The sequence below is a fragment of the Pholcus phalangioides genome, unplaced genomic scaffold (genome assembly GCF_987345545.1).
Source record: "Pholcus phalangioides strain wild (caught in Gottingen) unplaced genomic scaffold, Ppha-v1.0 ptg000031l_1, whole genome shotgun sequence".
Classification (NCBI taxonomy): domain Eukaryota; kingdom Metazoa; phylum Arthropoda; class Arachnida; order Araneae; family Pholcidae; genus Pholcus; species Pholcus phalangioides.
In genome coordinates this window covers 8,748,775-8,768,725 of record NW_028301621.1, presented here as the reverse complement: position 1 = coordinate 8,768,725, position 19,951 = coordinate 8,748,775, and the positions used below count along the sequence as shown (strand labels likewise).

Below are 19,951 nucleotides of genomic sequence, written 5' to 3'. Positions count from 1 at the left end.
AATGGAGGGAGGGGGACTGCACTATATATGGGATCTGGTGGTATGATTTTCATATGTAAGCTGTTACTTCCAGCTAAGTATGGAGGGCCGTCAGAGCAACGGTTGATGTGTTGAGAGGGTCGATTTATCGTGCATGTTCGTTGGATCGTCCCGTATTTTACACAGACAGTTTTTTGCAATATAATTTGACTCCTGGGAGAGATGATAATCCACCATTTGAATCCGTGCCTAGCCAGGATTCCAGAGATTGATCTTATTTATTAAAATTTCATTCATGATAAAAAAATAGAAAGTATCTCACTCTTGGTAGAGGGGGCCTTGGATAGGACAGGGGTGCCACAAGAGAAAAATGTGATCCATAGGGGGCCATGAGCTGAAAAAGGTTAAGGAACACTGCTCTAGAATACTTTAAAAGACATTCATTCTTAAAAATATTGTTGGTGCCGCTATCTACTTTCAAAATCAGAAGTGCCTTATGTGGTGATGAAGAAGCTCAAGTTTAAAAACTAAGTTCTTCATTCAGCTTTGCTGCTTATAAACTGACCTGAAAGTTCAAATTTCCAGCTCAGTTATTTTCTGGAAATTTAAACTAAAAGTTCGGTTATTTTCATTGAGCATAAGGAGACGTCCGAAACGAAGCACCTCTTAATGAGCAGACGACAGACGGTTTGGTCGGTTCCCTACAAGTTAAGCTCACAAACAGAACTGGGAGTTCGAACTGCCAGTTCAGTAATTTTTTCAGGACACAAGGAGACGTCCAAAACAAAGAACCTCTTAATGAGCAGACGACAGATGGTTTGTTCGGTTCCCTACAAGCTAAGCTCACAAACAGAACTGGAAGTTCAAACTGCCAGTTCAGTAATTTTTTCAGGACACAAGGAGACGTCCAAAACAAGGAACCTGAAGAGAAGCAGACGACAGAGATTCTGAGGCTTGATTTATGTAAGACGCCTTCATATACTTCATATACGCCTTCATGTATTAAGGAGTTCTAGATTTATGTACTCTTGGTGCTGCCATTTAATCTCAAAATTTCAAGCAACTCATGCGATAATGAAAAATAGAGAGTGAGAGAAAGAGAGAGCGAGTTCTTTGTTATTTTTTACCATAAAGTTTTTTTATGAGACGAAAATTTCGGTAACAAAATTCGTACATTTGCAATAATTGGTTTTTTTTTATGTAGAAAAAATAATTATTTCTTTCCACAAACAAAATTCTGAAAATATAGATGATCTAACCTAACAAATAACTGAAAATACGGATTATGTGTGGTCTTCAGATAGGGTTACCAGATTCAAAACTGAAAAAGCAGTACGCCTGGTGTGAACCTTAGGCAGTGCCATCTTAACGCATGCCTCCCCCCCCCCCCCGGCCCGTGCCCGAAGGACCTCAAGAGAAGAGGTGCCTCAGAAAAACGACGTAGTTGAAGTTTTCGAGAATTTTTCAGGTAGGGCCTCCGAAAAATTACTTTGCTCTGGGAGCCGATGATGCTTGTAAGACGATCCTGCCTGTCAGCCTCACCCTTGCGTGGGGTCATTGAATTCCAGTACGTAATTCCTTTACTTCAACGCGTTCCTGAAATAAAGGAAAAATGAGTGTAATAAAATGCGTTCTTTCTGAAAAAAAATTTCCCACTTCAAGATTTATATTCGTAACTCGAAAACTTTGTCAGTCGGGGAGCAACTACATAAATTTTTTTAGAAGGGCCGAAAAATGTTTTTTGCATTGAGCCACGAAGTTCTCCTAAGCCAGCACCAGTCTCCGATTTTTGAATTTAAATATCTCGGGGAATAATGCAGTTAAAAACATGTAATTTGCTAGTTGGGCTCAGAAGAGAAAGAGCAACAACTGTCTAATTGGAAGTTAGAAAACGGGAGAGGGGAATCGTTTAAAAATTTACATTTTTTTATTTTGTGTGCACTGTATTTTCATCCTCAAAACTCGTACAGGGTGGTTTCTGGTCACATTTCTAGAATTTTTAATATTAGAACCATACCACTACGGAACGGTTGATGAGATAAAGGCTGTAACAACACTCCAAGGAGAAACCATTGAATCTTAGAATGGCCATAATATTACCTATAGGCAGGGCCGCAAGTTGTGAGGGGCGGAGCAGGCAGGTCTGGTGCCCCGGGCGCAAATTTCGCCATTCAACCTATACTTCAGCATTACGAGAGGTGCCTAAATGAGTGGTTGCCCCGGCTAACCAAGTATCCAGTTGTGGCCCAGCTAATAGTTCTGATGAATCACTGGGTATTTTTTCTTCTAGATACAGTCTCAAGTTTGTAATTTACCCCTGGTAGCATTTCTTTTACTTCTGTAGATCAAACTATATAGTTGATCTACTAATAACCCACAATAATCATGTCCTTATTCTGTAGAACTTGGTTTACTGCATGGGGCCCATCTGGGCACTTGTGGCACCGGGGTGTCAAGTGACAGTTAGATCTGGTTCCGATTTTCAAGAGTGACTATGCAAATAGGTAGGTAAGAATTTTTAGCTAGGTAGTGGTGCCTCTCTCAGAAAAATCGCTTTGTATGTGGGCGTATGATAATGTTAAGACAGCCCTGGGCGTACTTTATGAAAATTGTGAAAAGCTAATCGAAAAACTCATCAATAATGTGTGAAGTTTATTTTGCAATATTATTAGTTTCTCATCTTTTGTTCCATCCTTGTGTTAACGATCTTCAACTATACAATCAAGTGTTCTTAAAATTCTAGGATCTACTATCGGATGATCATTGATAATTTTTGTCGCACCACGATCATTTTCTGCACACGAGGGCTAATTTTAGAACAGGGATATACAATTTATTGCCGATTACGAACGGCAGGTTTGTTTTTTATAATCATCGAGAGGGTGGTGCGCTAACCCCTCGATGGGGACTCCCTGCGGTAGCAATTTTTTCTGCGGTCATGTCGCCATTTCTGTTGTACCCCTGTGTCAGGGAAGTTTTCTGACAAAGACGAACCGGGTATCGAACTCGCGACACCTCTAAACATCCTTTGGTACTTTAGGCGAGTATCTTATCGACCTGGACTACCGCGAGCCTATCGGGTGATCGATATGGAAAAAAAATTGTACATCAGAAAAAAAACCATTAGTTATCTTTTTTGTTTTGCCCCTTTTGTACTGATGCCCTAAGCACGTGCTTATTTAGCTTAATGGTTAATCCGGCCCGGTGTACAGGGGCTCCGATGCCGCTGTAGGAAAATTAAAAATAAACAAAAACAGTACATTTGAAAAAATAATTAGAATTATTTTTAAATGGTAAAAATAAATCAGTAACTGTGATGAATACATAAAAATTAGGCTTACGGGGCTCCGCCATCGATCTTCCTCATCAAAAACGGCTCCGCAAGTCGAGAAAAAAAGGTTGAGGACCGCTGTCCTAGAAGTCCGCTGTATCTAAAAGAGCTAATGCCCTTAGGAGACGTGGGAGGCTCCAACCTCGCCCTCCCCCAGCGGCTAGCGCCGATTTTTTTTTTCTTGTGTGAGTGAGAGGAATCAAAAATGCAGCACATGAAAATTCAGAATGACAGAAAGTAATAGTTTCAGAATCGAAGAAAATTCAGAATTCCGGAATTGATGAAAGAAAGAATTTAATTACTTCTTTCTAGATGAAAATGTAGATTTTCAGAATTGATGAAATTATTGTTACCGTGAATGCGCTTTCCCCCCCCCCCCCAAAAAAAAAAAAAAAAAAAAAACCACAGGCCCGGTGCGATCGCACTTACCACATACACCTAAAGGTGGCTCTGGTTGAAAGGAAGAACCTATTTTTTTTAGAATTTTTAAAACTCCTTAATGTGAAATGCACTTTTTAAAGCACTGAACGCGATACGAACCGAAGCGTATTTAAAGGGTGAGCTTAGAAATAATTTCGAAACAAATTAAAATTGGGACCTTATTAAAGAAATTGTCTGCGGACTACTGTAAATTTTCAGAATCGATGAATTAAAAAAATGAGGAAAAATAATTAATAAGATGGAATCCCAGCACTCTTCCATACATACTCTTCAGCAAATTCATACATACAGAGTGGCCCTGAGATAATGGGCACAAATTACGATACAGTCGACGCTTGTGTCATAACACCACTTTTATAAGCTCCATCTCCTTATACAGTCAATGCTCATTTATAATGACTCTCATTGCTTTTTCAAAAATGGATGTTATATTGGAAGGCTGTTACGGAAAAAGGAAAAACATATAGGTTATTTGTCACATGTAAAAAATTTGGGACGTATCCTACCAGTTGTTGTAAATGGAGTGGTGCAATTTGCATTAAATGGGTCAAACAAAGTATCAAAGTGGTTCCTCAAAGCGTTGCGCCGGGCACCTTGGGATGCATAAAATTACATTAAGAGTACGGGACTGTTTTTACAATGTAATGACATTTCAAAAATTGTCGTTCAATATCTTCTAAACCAGTGTTTCTCAAGTGTCGGGCCCTGGCATAAGTCAAACCAGGCTGAGAGTGATTCATTGTTTAATTTTTGCCCATTAATCATTTTTATGATGAGGCCTTCCACTAAAAAAAAAAAACAAATTCAACTGGGTCGCACGTTTCCAGAGGTTAAGAGAACCACTGTTCAAAATCACCCTCCTACCTTCACACAATGCGTAAAGTTTTCATTATTTGGTACTTTGTTTGCCACCTAGAACAGACTTATCATCCTCCATCTTAGAACAAAAAAAAAAAAAATTGCTTTGCCGCCTAATCATAAAAAAACAAGATAAGTTTGCTGTAAGGAATTATCCTTAATGATTTACTGATGTCACACTTGCACTCAAAGATGGCGAAGGAGTCAGCAGGGGAACTGGGGGGTGGGTTAAAGGAACCTTACTGCATTTTAATTGAATAAATTTGTGAGGTCATAGTGCTTAACTTGCAGTTTCATGGAGGAAAGTAGACAGAATCTGCACAAGAAGACAAGAGCCCCTGTAATCTAGAGTTTCAAATTTAGGGCAGAAGAAACGCAAAACCTTAACCTTCCCACATAAATTGTCCTGTTACAATACGACCAGATTTGGTGTATAGTCAACACTAGAACGACAAAAACCTATTTTGACATGTGATTACACCCAAACGGTTTATATCAGGTTTTTGAAATTTCATGCCTTTTCTCATATTGTCGAGGTTTTTAAATTGATAAAGTATGATAAGTTTCTTAGTTTTGTGGTAAAATGAAGTTCTAGGTAGAATTTCAGCAGTCATTTTGACCGTTATGGAGATATTTAACTAATATTGCAAAACATGCTGGAATGGACAGTCTTCTAATACAAACATTGCATTTATATTGGAAGAATAGAAAAATTCTTCCAAGGATGTTTTGCTTTTCTCCAGCACCCATTTTGTACCCATTTGGTACCGTCAAAGGCACACTTTTGAAAAAGCTTGTCGTCATACTTCATTCAATTCATTTAGCGTTTTTATGGATCTTTGCATTCTTACTACATCGCATTTGCTGTTACAATATTGTACAATGAAAAAAACTTGTTCCCTATTTTACTTATAGGCAGGACTTCAGCCCGGGTGCAGAGACAGTTCTTATCATTTTTTTTCTTCACACTATAAATTCACTGTAGAAGGGCTCCCACCAAACATCCCAGCCTAGGGGGGGCCCTGCTGGAAAATTGAGAGGGGATTACTTTATATCATGCCTTCGACTGAGCAAAAAAAAAAAAAAAACAGCTGGTAAGAAGGGAAAATATAGGTCTTGTGTACCGTGCATGTAGAAAATTGAAATCGCAAACAATGGAAGGAATCGATGTGCAATGAGATTGGCATAGAAAAGCTGTCTTGCGTACATACACTATTTTACATAGCTCAGGATTTGGCGGCTATTCATGGTTTTTTCATTTGTAAATGGAATATCTTTGCGAATTTTCAAGTGTATTATATTTCAAACCTTGTCAGTGAACTGCCAGGTAAAAATGAAGCCACAAATTACAAGAATTAAAAAAATAAGTCAAACCTCTTTTAAAAATAACAAAACGCGAGATTAGTTTTTGCCATAATGGGCCCCTTTTGTCCAAAATTCCAAAACATTGGTACACGAACAAGGATTTATTGTGGAAATAAGTCAGAGGCCGATATACTATTTTAAGAAGTTTCAGTTGAGAAAAATAATTTTTGTGGATTTTTTTTCTACAGTGGTCAAAATGACAGCAACTGTCGTTCTAGTGTTAAAATAGAATACTGTTTCTGGTCAACAACATTCAAACAAGGAACATCACAGACAAAAAGTTGAAGAATTTGTTTATATTCATATAATCTTATATATATATATATAGACAAAACATTACCATACCAGGAAAACTTTATACACAAATTTTCAGTCGAAAACCACGGCAAAATCTTTAATACATGCCCGATTTTCCCTACGACTTCTATTCTTAGCACTTGCTTCACCCTTAACTGCCTTTTTCACTTTAGACTTGTATTTCTTTTGAATGTCTTTACGTACCTTGACTTTTATTATCTCTGGTGTGATTTTGCTCGCTTTCGATTCTTCCTCATCGGAACATGAATCATTTGATGAGCTAAAGTCATCCTTGGGACAAGAAATATTTGTGCTATCAAGATCAGTAGAGCCAATACGATTTCTAATATCAACCTTGTTTTCTTTAGCCTGGCTCAATGTGACTGAGTTTAGGTCTGATGATTCGCTTGCTTCATTTATGTCATCACCATCACCACCTGAACTGGAACTGGAATCGTCATCGTTCGAATCCCTATCATCCAAAGACATCATCTGCAACGCCTATGGAAGAATATTTTTGTTAACATTTCATAGGTAATAAATAATAAATTTTAATGCAGAAATATTTTACAAAATTTTTCTGGTGACTAGGACCATCTTTTTGCACCCAGGACCCCTAGGGTGCCCCAAGTATTTTTTAGGGCCACTTAAGCTCAATTTAACCATAAATATCCTATGTACAAAAATTTATTTTCAATTATATAGAATCCCATAATTGCCAATTTTGGAGAATTTGGCACAGATCCAAATTCTGTACAAAAATGAATATAAAAGGGATTTTTGAAAAACAATACAGAGAGAATTTTCATTAATAACATGAATGAATGAACGCCAGGGTCTCTGCCACTGGACTTTTTCCGTTGCCGAGATCTCTTCCAGCCCAGCTTCGTGGCAGAGTCTGGAACAAAGTGAGTGTGTACACCTAACAGTCTGAGTGTGTAGCTAGTGTTGTGTATGATATTTCAGTGCTGCCATCTATACTTCAAATTGTGAGTGAAGTGTAATGATTGAATATTTGTAACGTTGTAGGCCTGTTGCTCGCTGTGGCGAGACTTTTTAACGGGGAGATCGGCTCGTATTCGCGCCTTGAAGTTGGGAACCACAGAAAACCAACTTCAGCCAACCACCACTGTGGGGTTTGAACCCGGATCCTCGCATCGCGAGTCCGTCACTATAACCACTCGACCACCACAGCGGCTTTTTAATAACAGTAAAATTGCATGAATTTTTCCCTTTTGCAAAAATATAACATCATACAAGACATCATCAATTTGAGTCAAGTTGTTAATCATCACTAACCAGTAGGTTAAATTACTTTTCATTACTACTCTCGAATCAAGTCTCATCATTGGGTCGAAATGTGTCATACTGTCTCCCTCAAGCCAGAAGAATAAACGTGCAATGTTCTTGGAAAAAACAACAATGTGGGAAATGATGTTTGAATGTTTACTCTACCCGTGTTACTTTATGGCAGGGCCGGACAAACCAAAAAAAAAAAGAAAAGAAATCGAGGTGGTAGAAAAATTTTTTCGATGCTAAAAAAAAATTTTTTACCCGAAGAAAAAGGTCTGATATATATTGCTTCTTTTGACTTTTTCAGGGCACAGTGATCCTCTTTCATGTTGGCAGATATGCTGCTATAAATTCCAAACATTTTGTGCTGCTCTCAGTCTGTAATTTAGTATAACCACACAAAGAAAATTTAAGGCACCAATACCAATTTTTTAGTTGCCATGGTGAACTGGCCCCTTGGGATTTGTCCAGCCCTGCTCTATGAAAGTTATTTTCCTAAAATATTTTGTAACATGTGGTTTCAATAGGGATACACATTTGCTTTCAAGTAAAACTGGGATAGCAAATTAAGGTATCCAAACTAACAGCTAAAAAAAGAACATTTGTGCTTCTGGCATGTAGGGGGGGGGGGGGTTAAAGCAGATACAAGCCATCTCATTAATTTCGGATGTCGAAAGGCAGAATTAATGCAGTAATTAATTTTTTCTTGTGATTCGACACTATAATGACAATTGACATTGCGCTTGTGACATTTTGAGGATTAAAAAAGAAAGCAACAGTCTTTTTTTCACGGGTGAATATTTTGGGAATAATTTTTTTTCCTCAAAAGCAGCAATTTTTACAATCACTGTTTAAATTTGGGAGATATAAGAACTTTTTTGAAGTTCGAGAGATGGAGTAAAAATTTGGAAACCTTCTAGAAAATCCGGGAGACTTGAAAGTTATGCTATTGTATGCAATAATTACATTTTTTTACTTGTTGAACCATGGCAAGGGAGAAAAGAAAAAAAAGATAATGCTGAGGTGAAGGAAAGAGTGAAAAAAACGTTTTCATTTACAGGACTGTAAATGAAGAGTCTCAAAAGAAGAGAGAAAGTTGAAACACATTTCTTCCACCTACACAAGCCTGAGAAATCTTGCCCCCCACCTCCATGTTAAGGTGTTAAACAGTTTCACCTGCAATGAATATAGCATTTGCAAACAACATAATTAGGTCCATTGTGGAAAATATTTATTTGGTATTAAGCAAGCTTATCTTAGCAAGGTTTTCGACTGTACGTGGGACATAATGTTTTTGACGCCAAGCTATTTTAGAACGACACTAACCTCAATACATCACAACTGTGTGACCACAAAGAAAAAACTTTGAGATCAAAATATACAGAATGATAAAAACCTCATCAAGATCTTGCTTCACCTCTTTCGTAAAACCACTAGCTGATGTTACGACATCTAATGAGTCTATTCTCCTGGGAGGAAAAAAAATACAGAAATAGAAAAAAAATATTTACTGACATTTCAGTGATGGTATATAAAAAAGCTAAAATAATTAATAATTTATTCCAGGTGGGGGGGGGGGGAGTGTACAACCTCTGGCTCACGGACCAGATGCAGCCCACTAAGAGGTCCCATCCGGTCTGCAAAAAGGTGTTCCTGTAAAAAAAAAGTAATAAATACCCCTTCCCACACCTTATTTCCTTTGTGAAAATACTGAAATCAGGATCCATATGGGATATTTTCAATTACAGCCAAACAAACTATCAAATTCAAGTAAAGATGCCAATTGCAGCCAAAAAAATTGTCAAAGGCAAGTAAAGTAGCCAACTATTGCTAAAAATGCTGAAAAATCACCAGTGGCTGGGAATAGAGAGCTATGCAAGATTTATTTATATGACTAATTAATTGTGATAGTCATAATTATCATAACATAATTTAAAACACGTGAAAATAATCTTAATTCTTGATTTCAAAAATTCAAGTAAGCCTCGTTAAAAATAAGGGAAAAAATGGGACATTTCATGAGTTAGGCCATTCAAAAGTACAAAAATTTCCTACAAAATACATGTTGGTACAGGTTGCTACCTACAAGTTTTTGGCCTGTTAGCGACAGAAATACTGCATATATGGCCGTGGAGTAAAAATCTAAAAAAAATTAATTTTTTTTCAAGTACTATTTGAAAAAATGAAACCTATGAGACACAGACAATACTTACTCTATGTCTTGGAATGCCGGGTAATCTTCACCTTCAAATGAGAACCGTTTCTTGAAAAATTCATGAACACAAGCGACATCTCTATTGAAATACCTGGAGGGAATATAAAAGAATCTTGCGAATAATAAATACATAAAATAAACTATCAATGAAAACTCTGGATACAGTGTATGATGAATAGTTCTCCTGAGTGCAATGCAATCTTTGTAAATAAGTTTCATTGGACGTGTGAATCATTGAAAACCTCTACTCAAGTGATCAGCAGTAGCAAGAACAATGTCCCCCCTCCAAGCTGACACACACGGGCTGATTAATCAGACTACTACAACAGAACCACACACAAGCCTTGTAAACGTTCCTCTGAGGAATTTCTAATGAATTGGTGCCTGTCCGAAAGTGTTGTATGTGTTCTTTAATGTACAGAAAAACTTGGTTACAACACCGAAGATTCCAAGATATTTTGTTGTTACAACTGAGGTTGCCATTTCTAAGATATTTTTTGACGGAAAATATAATCAGAGGCAATAAAATACTACTGTGCATGAAGTTTTTATATCTTTATGATTAGGGTGACTAGATTTTATTGAGAAAAATATGGGAAATTAGGTTGAGATTAAATACAGGACATAGCGATTCACACCGAACACGCGGTCAAAAGTCTGTGAAAGTACCAAATATTACTTATAAATAATCTTAGCCAGTAATGCAGTGCTACAGCACAAGTCTGCTAAAATGTATTTCATTGGAAGTGAACCTGGTAAATATATGAGATGAATATTTATGATTGTATTCATTGCAAGGCAATTCATAAATTATGCAAATTACTTTCATTACTGATTCTAGCAAAGATAGGAAATTAAAGCAAGCTTTCTTGAAAAAAAAACAGGACATTTTTGTAAGAAAAAGTCAGGAAGGGTAAAATATGAGAATGTTTCGTATAGTGTTCACATGTCAATAAGTAAGTTGGAATGTCAAACATGTAATAAATATTTTTCTTCAATGTTAGGTATAGATAGAACAGACAAACATTCCTTCTATGCTGTCAGCCCTAATCTTAATTGCTCATGAAAATGTCATTGAAACGAAAACAAAAGTAACAGAAGATTCATTGTTATATATGAGGTGATTGCTTTTCACCGACGTTATAATAATTACAAAAAAAAGGTTCAACATTATATTTTCTATGGCAGTGTTTCCCAAACCTTTTGAAACGCGACCCCCCCCCTCTTTTATAAGAATTTTATCAGCAACCCCTCTACTTCATTCTTGGTTTTTCTTTATGTTGATGAACGTGCTTTAATTTCCGTAATCAATCACAAATGAAATCAAATCATTTTTTGGGTATTAAAAGGGCACAACTATTTAGCACGAAATTTCAAACTACCCACACGTCTTTTAGCTTTGAATCCTGTGGATGGTGTCATAAACAGAGCCGCAAGTTAGGATGGAATAAGTATTTTGTGTGGAGCTCGTAAGGTTTTAATTTTTTAATTCCCTTCCCAATATTTTCAATGACTCCACTTTTTCATAAAAAAAAGCTTCATAAACAACACACCAGTGTTATTAATTGTTCATAATCCGAAATACCAACATGCCCCCTATAAATTCACATACTAAGCACTGTTCTGTAATTTTAATTAATAAAAAAAAACCTAAAATGTTTATTCATTCTGAATCCCCTGCATAAATATTAACCTGATCTATTGATTATTATACACACAGTATTTGATAAAATTATATTAGGTGATATACATGTATGGTAAGTAGCTGTTCAGCGAAGTTCAGGCATTTTTTTTAAATTTTTGACATTTCTTCGTATGTTGTGAAAAACAGAAATAAATTTCTTATTTGGACATTTTGGAGAATCTCTCGCGACCCCAGGGGGGTTATGACCCACACTTTGGGAACCACTGCTCTATGGGGGAATCAGTATAGACAGTCGATTATAGACGTTATAGCCAGTTACAAGGCCGCTATGACCGGTTTTATGACAAATTATCGCCGCTGGTTACAAGGGTTTAATGAGTTTCACTATTTATGTATGATTATGGTCAAGTAAACAGAGGCATACATGGTTGATTTTGCAAATAGCTTTTCCCATGTGTTAACCCTTTGGAAACATTGTTTATAGAAGCCATTCTGTATGATATTTACTATATTTCTTTTGACTGAGCTATTTCATAGTTTCTCAAAAGAGGGAGATTTTGTTTCACTTTAATGTCTGCTTTGTTCTGAAATACATCCTGCTGATCCCCCCTTTTGAAAATTCCTGCGAACGATATATCTTTATGTGCTGAAAAATTAATGTTGAAGAAAACCATATCTGTCTGGTTTTGTCCTGTTCCAAAGTGGTTTTAATGCTTTGATTGTGTTTTTCACAATGTGGCCCATATCTGGATTTATTTTCATTCGGAGATGGTGGAAAATACTGTTTATTGCAATAATCAGTGTTTCTGAATTGGTAATCAGACCATTGGTTGCTGCCCCAATCAACTCGAATCATCTAGGATCTACTGTAGTTATGAGAGCCAGTTTTTAACTTGTGAAACCTCAGAACATCCTTTTGGATCATATATTGTCCCTTTAGTGCTTAAGAAACAACTAAACACATTTGATGTTAATTCAAGATACTAACGCAACGTTAAAATGTAAATAACACTGTTCAAGAGAGGGAGAGAGAGAGAGAGAGAGAGATGAATCTACCATTCAGCATTGGGATGAGATGTTGACACCATTTGTGGGAAATCAATCAAAGTGGGCTCATCCTTGTCGCTGAGCATCAGATTAAATTCATTGAAATCCCCATGGATAAGTCCATGGCTTCCAAGTTTAATGATAAGGTTCATTAAATCATCATACAATGAAGCTGGATCAGCTACGGCATGGACATGGCAGCTGAAATAAGATAATATAAATTGAAAACAGCAGCACTATTAGCATAGAATGACAAAGCCAAAAGTAATAAATGAAAGGGGGAAAAAAAGAAATAAAACTCACAGTGGATGACCTTTGATAAACTGCATAATCACACAGTGCCTATTGAAATCGACAGGCTTTGGGACAGGAAATCCTTTAGTATGCAATGCCTGGAAATAAGAAATCACATAAAGCCAAATGCACAGCAATACAATGAACCTCTCCACTAATTATAGGAAGCACAATTGACAGGATACCATGTCCAGAATTTCGGAGAAAAAGTCACATTCCTGCGTGGGGGAATTGAAATTTAGTGACAGGTTGGCAGTTCGATTCCTAGCAGAGGAATGTGGCTTTCTTTCTGAAATTATCTCTGCTTGGTATCCTGTGGGGCGAGATGAAAAAAAAATGGCTGCACTGTGTGTCAGATAAAATGTGCCTGGTGGAAGGAAATCAGTGAGAAACTCTCAAGCATGAATGAATGAATGCCAGGACTTTGCCACTGCACTTATCCTGTTGCAGAGATCTCTTCCAGCCCAGCTTTGAGGCAGAGTTTGGAACATTTTATTTTGTGTCAAAAAAAGAAAACAAAAACATACAAAATTTTTACAAAATATTTTTTCTGGACAATTGGGTACTGTTGTGATTTACAAATTTTGTGGTGATTACAGATGAGATGGGGTTAGGAGTTGGAGAAAAGTTTCTGGTTTTCGATAAGATGGATGAATGTACGTATATTAGGATGGAGGTATATTTTAAAAGCAATGGGGTGGAAACTCAAGCAAATTGTTCTTGTGACCTGTTGGTAAATGAGAGAAATACACGTGCATGGGTCTCACAGACCTAACCCGTGCACTAGACTTTAACTGTAAAGTCTAATTTAAATCGTAATTGACTGGGGACGAATAAATTATGTTACGTTATAGAGGGTTAAAATACTTAAATTTTAAAATGTTGCATAATCAAGCGCAGTGAGCCTAGCAGATCGCTGGTCACCATTCACTTTCGTTAAGGTTTTGGGTGAATTGACTGTTACACACTCAAACCTGACTATATTTAGGAGGCAGCTACTCAACAGCACTAGTGTCAGTGCCATCTAGAAAATGAGAGAGAAGAGAAAATGCTGTGCCCAATGAAGAGTTAAATGATTTCTGCTAATGAATGCGATTCTGAAACAAATTATCTTCATCAGCCGTGGTATCATTGTACATTGGATTTAGCCACTTTAAATTTGTGGATGCAAATCAAAATAATTAAAAAAAAAATCATGAAACGTAACCTCCATAAAGGCAAATTCTTTGACGGCAGCAAGCCTGGAGAGATATAGCCATGATGTACTGTGCCTATGCTTATGGTAATCTCGTTTTTCCTTCAATTTCCGGAAACACACTCTACCTAATCTGTTTAAATAAATCCAATAAAACATTTATTTCAATAAATGATTATGTCAGAAAAATGTCAAAACCTGTTAATCAGTGCTTGACGAATCCTAGGTTTTAGGTTGCCATGGCCACTGAAAAATTGGTACTGGCACCTAAAAATCGACACTGCAAACACAGAAGAAACTTTTGAATATGCATAAAATGCACCTACCTGTGGATTTTCAATATCATCTCATTCCCCTCGCTATCGGCGACCATGTATATATCTAGGATTTAAAAAAAAAGCATACACAATTTAAAAAACCATACAATAAAAATTCTCTTCGCATTAAAAATAAAAAAAACCACCACCCACATTAACACAAGTAAAAAAAAATACAATTTTAATCATACGTATGATACAGAGGCAGATTTATGGTTTTGCCGCCCTTCTAGTCCCCCCCCCCATTTCAGTCTAATTTTCTGTCCTGGAGTAGCGCCTGCTATGCTCCCAGAATTATGCCTCTATGTGTCTCTAAGGCTGAAAACATAGTGAAACAGAGCAAAACAATGATGGGAGAAGAGATCCGAGCAGCAAAATCAAACACACTGATTCCAATGCGTCTGCGTATAGTGGTGCACACTGCAGCAGAGCGGGAACTCCGTGACAAACGATAACAGCAGAGCATTCAAGATATTTTGTTTTTGCTGCTCTGCTCGCTTGTGTGTAGCTTCAAGATGGCAGTCGAAGGGCTTGTTTTCGCTGTTAAAAAGCGATAGCGAGGTCAAAAATGTCACCAGAATTGTTGATGTAAAGTTCTTCACATACTTCAAAATGGTGTGGACAACCAAATGAAAACAGCAAGTACCGAATATAACTTTCATATATTTCCCGTCAAACTTTTTTGGTGTGCGCGTGCTTAACCAAACCGAAAATGATTTATATTTTGAGTTTTAAGCTAATTTATTATGCATCGTGTGTGGGTAAATGTATTAGAGTAGTCGGAATTAAAAATCCTGTATGTTTCTGTGGAAAAATTGACAAGTTTTATTTGTTTGTTTATTTTCTGTGTACCGTCAATATTTTTATACTGGAAGCGCACCAAATGTTTTTTATGCTGGATTTTTTGGGTGTCAATAATTAAGTTTCTTGTGTAAAAAAATGAAACAATGAAACCAACAAATATTTCTACAAATAAAGCTATTGGGGGGGGGGGGGGGATTTTCCACTTCTACACTTCCGCCTATGCTAATAATACAAATTTAAACGGTGGGGACGGACGGACGGACTTTGATAAACTTGATATTTTTGTCTGCTTTTTACTCATGAATTTAGTAGAAAATATTGATCTTCTGAGAAGTGATCGCACTCAAGTGCAGCGAGAAAAGATGTAGGCAGGAAAGCGACAAAAATATGAGGAATATTTCTGTAGTTTTAATAGTTAAAAATAGTGATATTAACACACTATTATTTCTAAACTGTTGTCTGAGCAATGATTTTTATAATTATGAAATTTTTAAGCATTCTTTAATTTAAAAAACCAAGCTGATTGCGAGTTTCTATTTGATGCTCTCTGCTACATCAAACGCCCCCACTATGTGTACTATGTTCCTTGCTCGCAGCTATATTCTCATGTCGTTTCTTTTCCTTCTCATTCGTCGTTTTGCTTGCCGCTTACTGTGACAATATCAATACTACTATGAGTTTCCGTTGAATCATAAAGGATAAAGTATTATGAGATTAATGAACAGTTTTTACTCTGAGCAACGACAAGTTTTCAAACTATAATTACATTCTGAAAATGAAATTTTCAATACAAATATCAAAATTTTGCTTTTTAGAACGCAATTTTTCCCCTAAGGAACCGTTCAAGTATTACGTAAGCAAATGTTTAGCCAATTTGTACCCCCTCCCCCCCCCCCTGTCACCAAAATTTTGTCATCAGCTCTGCCCCTTTGAATCCTAATTAAAATTTCATAAAGGGTGGTTGATGACGTAAGCATTATCCAAACCCCCCCCCCTTGTCATCAAAAGTCAGCAAATCGGAACCCCCCCCCGATCGATGATGACGCAATACTTGAACGGCCCCTAATATAAAACATGAAAATGCTTGAACAAGATTTACCAGACTCTTTTCCAACACCAATCTGATTACCGACTGATGCGATGACATTTCTTGACACCAAAGCCCGTAACGCCAGGTAATCGTATCCAGCATTTGATAGACGATATCCATCATCTTCAAAATAGAAATATTTTTCAAGCAATTAACAAAAAATTCATAAATGAAAAGAACTGGAATAATGTGCATGATGAACTTCATTCCACATACAAATAGGCCTAACAATACTGTATTTACTCGTTTGTAATGCAAACGAGGTACGAGAGAATTCACAAAAATAGAACCTACATCGCTTTCCCCGCTCATAAACTGCAAGCCTGTGACGAGTAAGATTCATGAGCCGTTTATGGACACCGCCGTGCTTCAATCTGGCTATTGATACAACAAGAGGCTCGGGCACTAGTTCATGATTTTTCATGCCCATCTCGATCTGCAAAGCAATAGAACGAAATCAGATGACATTTTACAACTCGAAATAACTAGAATGCTTTATAATTGATATATGGCGATAAGGAAATTTCAAATATTTTGACTGGGAATAAACATTGATGGCAAGACTATGATGTTGATAATTTAAGTAATGACACTGATTAGTGTGGAATAATAGTGACCAGCTTTGATGAAATTGTTGTAACACATATTAGAGGCATAACTTTACACCAGAGGTCTTCAACCATTTTGTAGTTGCGAGCATAGCCTGTACCCAGGGATGTCAAGAGCATCCTGGGCCCCCTCCCGTGCCAAGTGAATTTTTTGGGAGGAGTCCTGCCATTACTACACCATACATGCACCACATTCCTCTGCAGAACTTCTAATGACTTGGTACATGTTGGAATGTGATACATATGTGCTATGAACGTACGTGAATTTTTTTTTTCAGTTCTTAATGCTTGTTATGTGTAGTGCTGCCATCTGCCATCAATTTTCCTAACTATGAGTGAATGGAATGGCACAATGGAAGAAGGGCAGCAAAACCATAAATCGGTTAATTCCCAATATATGATACAGTAAAACTTTGATTACCCATCACCATCCGGAACAGGGCTACGGCGGATAACCCAATACACAGATAACAGAAATCTCTTAACATATGTACAATGTGATTTCACTGCAAGCCTGGGACGAAAATGAAAATAAAATCCTTTAAAAGTGAATAATACATATATATTACATTTAATTTTACAAAATGATCAATATAAAGTCAGCCCAGGAAATGGCGATATTGAAAATAATGTCCTCTATGTTGTATCTCTTCCAAAATTCTTTGACGGTCATGACATCATCAGGTGAAAGCAAGACTTTGATAAAAGTTTGTGTAACGCAGCTTCATATTTTAAATCATACCCTGGTCCATAGGCTGGAGAAGTGGAGTTGTATTCGCTCTGAGAAAGAGACATGTTATTTTGCCATCATTACTTTTGAGCTCACAAGAGGAGAATGTCGGGGTCATTGTCCATTAACAGCAGTGCTTCTTGTGCCAACTGCTTTTCGTCCATACGAGCTCTAACTTGAAGTACGAAAATGCTGTGGAACCATTCCCATATTTTTTTAGACGATGACGGATAACAGAAACTGATAGCTAATCGAAGTTTTACTGTACCTTTTTTGTCTCCATGCTTTTGATTGCACAAAAACAGCAATGCCACCAGCACAGTCATCACTCGAGCTAAAATATGGTCTGGCGATAGAAAAACAGTCACAAAACAGTGGCATACAAAAGGCAAAATTGAGAATTGAATTCACCCATGAATCTGCCTCTACCTAGAGAGGTGCAAGCATGTGCATGACCAAAAGAGTGACTTAAAGAACGAGAAACCAGGTCATTGAATAACCAAAGGATTGACTTTAAGAGTGTGTCAGCCAGGCATGTATCCAGGACGATGTGATGCGAGGGGCGAATTGCATAAGTTCATTGGATCATCCCATGTGAGAGACAAATTTTCCCATATTATACGGCTCTTGGGAGGGGTGATTGCTCTTATCTCCCTCTCTCCTATCCTTTGGATCTGCACTTCAGCAAAAGCAGACACTTTCAGCTGGAGTGGAGGCAGACATCTACAGCTGCAAATAAGCGCAAAGGCAGTTATCTTTAGCTCAGCTCTGAAAGGAGTAGAGGCAGTCATCTCCAGCTGCGAATGAAGCTGAGGCAGTTATATTCAGCTGCAAATAGAGTGGAGACTTCAGCTTCGAATGGAGAGAAGTTAGGCATCCTCAGCAGCAAATGGAACAGGGGCAGGTGAATCCAAAGTTACGTGTCGGAGAAACGACTTACGGTGTAGCTGCATTGGGCCATTCTATATTTTTTATGGGACAGATAAATTTCCCCTATATTATTCCGCTCTTGGGAGGGGCGATTGCCCTCTCTGGATCTGTACTTGGTACAAACATGTGCATGACCAAAAGCGTGAGGGATTAGTTCAGGCAGCAACCAAGAGTGAGGGGCAAAGAAATGGAATGAGAAAGAAAGTGAACTTGTGCGAGCGACCTAGAAAGTGTAAAAGCATAGACTATGATAAAGAGGCGTTATGTAGGAAAGAGGGATGGCAAGTTCAAAGAGGCGACAAATTTGAAGAATGAGGGGTCAAGAAGATTGAAGTAAAATGGGAGAAGGGCAGCAAAACCACAAATCCGCCTCTGCGGTACTATGCGAAAAATTGACGTTATGCAAGTTTTATTGCCTTAATTTTCTCTCTTTTATCAACGAATATTTTCGAGCACCCCCTGCGATTGGGAACAACTGTCCCAGATTGAACATTACATAAAAAAAACACACCTTACACAAATCTAATTAACGATTCCATCTCGAAACAAAAATGATGTTGAAAATCCAGTAACATTACTAAAAAAACAAAACAAATTATAGGCACATTCTCCCATATATCGCTTCACTCATAAATACTTCGCGATATAATCCCCAGCTCGAAAATATTTGAGTATTAGATCACTTACAGCGGAAAGTGCTCTAAAATCTTCATTGGTAAGATATCTGAAAACGGTGAGATCAAGTTTCCCCATTTTTTTTCATTTAACAAACACGGGGAGTCAAATATTTCGTGAACACGCTGCCAATCAACAACAACCGAAATTTATTTCTGATGAGGCAATTTTTGCAAATATGCAAGTGGTAGTAATCCATAAAAAAGATTCAGAGGAAAAAAAATTGAAAATAATAGAAACTAATATTCATAAAACAAAAATTACAAAAGGAATTATGAAAAAACTCATTTGAACAATTTTTTTTTACATGAGTTGAGAGAATTTACGATGTGAGATAATAAGCATGCGCTGCCATCTCCCCAGTAATGGAGCATGAATTAGTACTGTACATGAGGGGAAAAATGGATTTTTTTTTCCCATTTTTCTGAAAAATGGAAAAGGTGAATAACTATTTCTCCCTCAAGAAAAAAGATTGGGAATTTGGGATCCTAACTACAAGATCCGGGACATCGTTCATAATTGCCAAATCGATCAATGGCGAGAAATAAAGTGTAAGCCAACTCATGACCTCCACAAAAGAGGGGCTGACACGGCTCCAGCCACTACTACTAGTACTACTAAACTATACATGCACCTCATCCATATTTTTCTGCGGAACTTTTGACGAATCTCTACATGTTAGAATGTGCGTGTATGTGTTGTGAAACTAATGTGAAGTGAGTCACGGTGTAATGCTTGTTCCCTAGTGGCATGGTGGTAAGATGCTCGTCTACCATCGTGAAGGTTGATGTCAAGGTCATCAACCTCCCAAGGGAGGAAGGATATAGATAAAATATT

General features: G+C 37.3%; 1 protein-coding gene across 1 annotated transcript; it reads right to left on the bottom strand.

Annotated features, from left to right (window-relative positions):
* Nucleotides 1–6,250: 6,250 nt before the first annotated feature.
* On the bottom strand, nucleotides 6,251–19,256 carry RIOK2 (RIO kinase 2). Its single transcript, XM_089252889.1, has 10 exons — nucleotides 19,127–19,256; nucleotides 16,466–16,607; nucleotides 16,181–16,294; nucleotides 14,287–14,341; nucleotides 13,973–14,093; nucleotides 12,775–12,863; nucleotides 12,481–12,672; nucleotides 9,778–9,870; nucleotides 8,961–9,033; nucleotides 6,251–6,772 (listed from the first exon to the last, which is right to left on the bottom strand). Exons 1-10 carry the CDS (start codon nucleotides 19,190–19,192, stop codon nucleotides 6,344–6,346), a joined length of 1,374 nt encoding a protein of 457 aa, XP_089109015.1. The 5' UTR covers nucleotides 19,193–19,256; the 3' UTR covers nucleotides 6,251–6,343.
* Nucleotides 19,257–19,951: the final 695 nt, after the last annotated feature.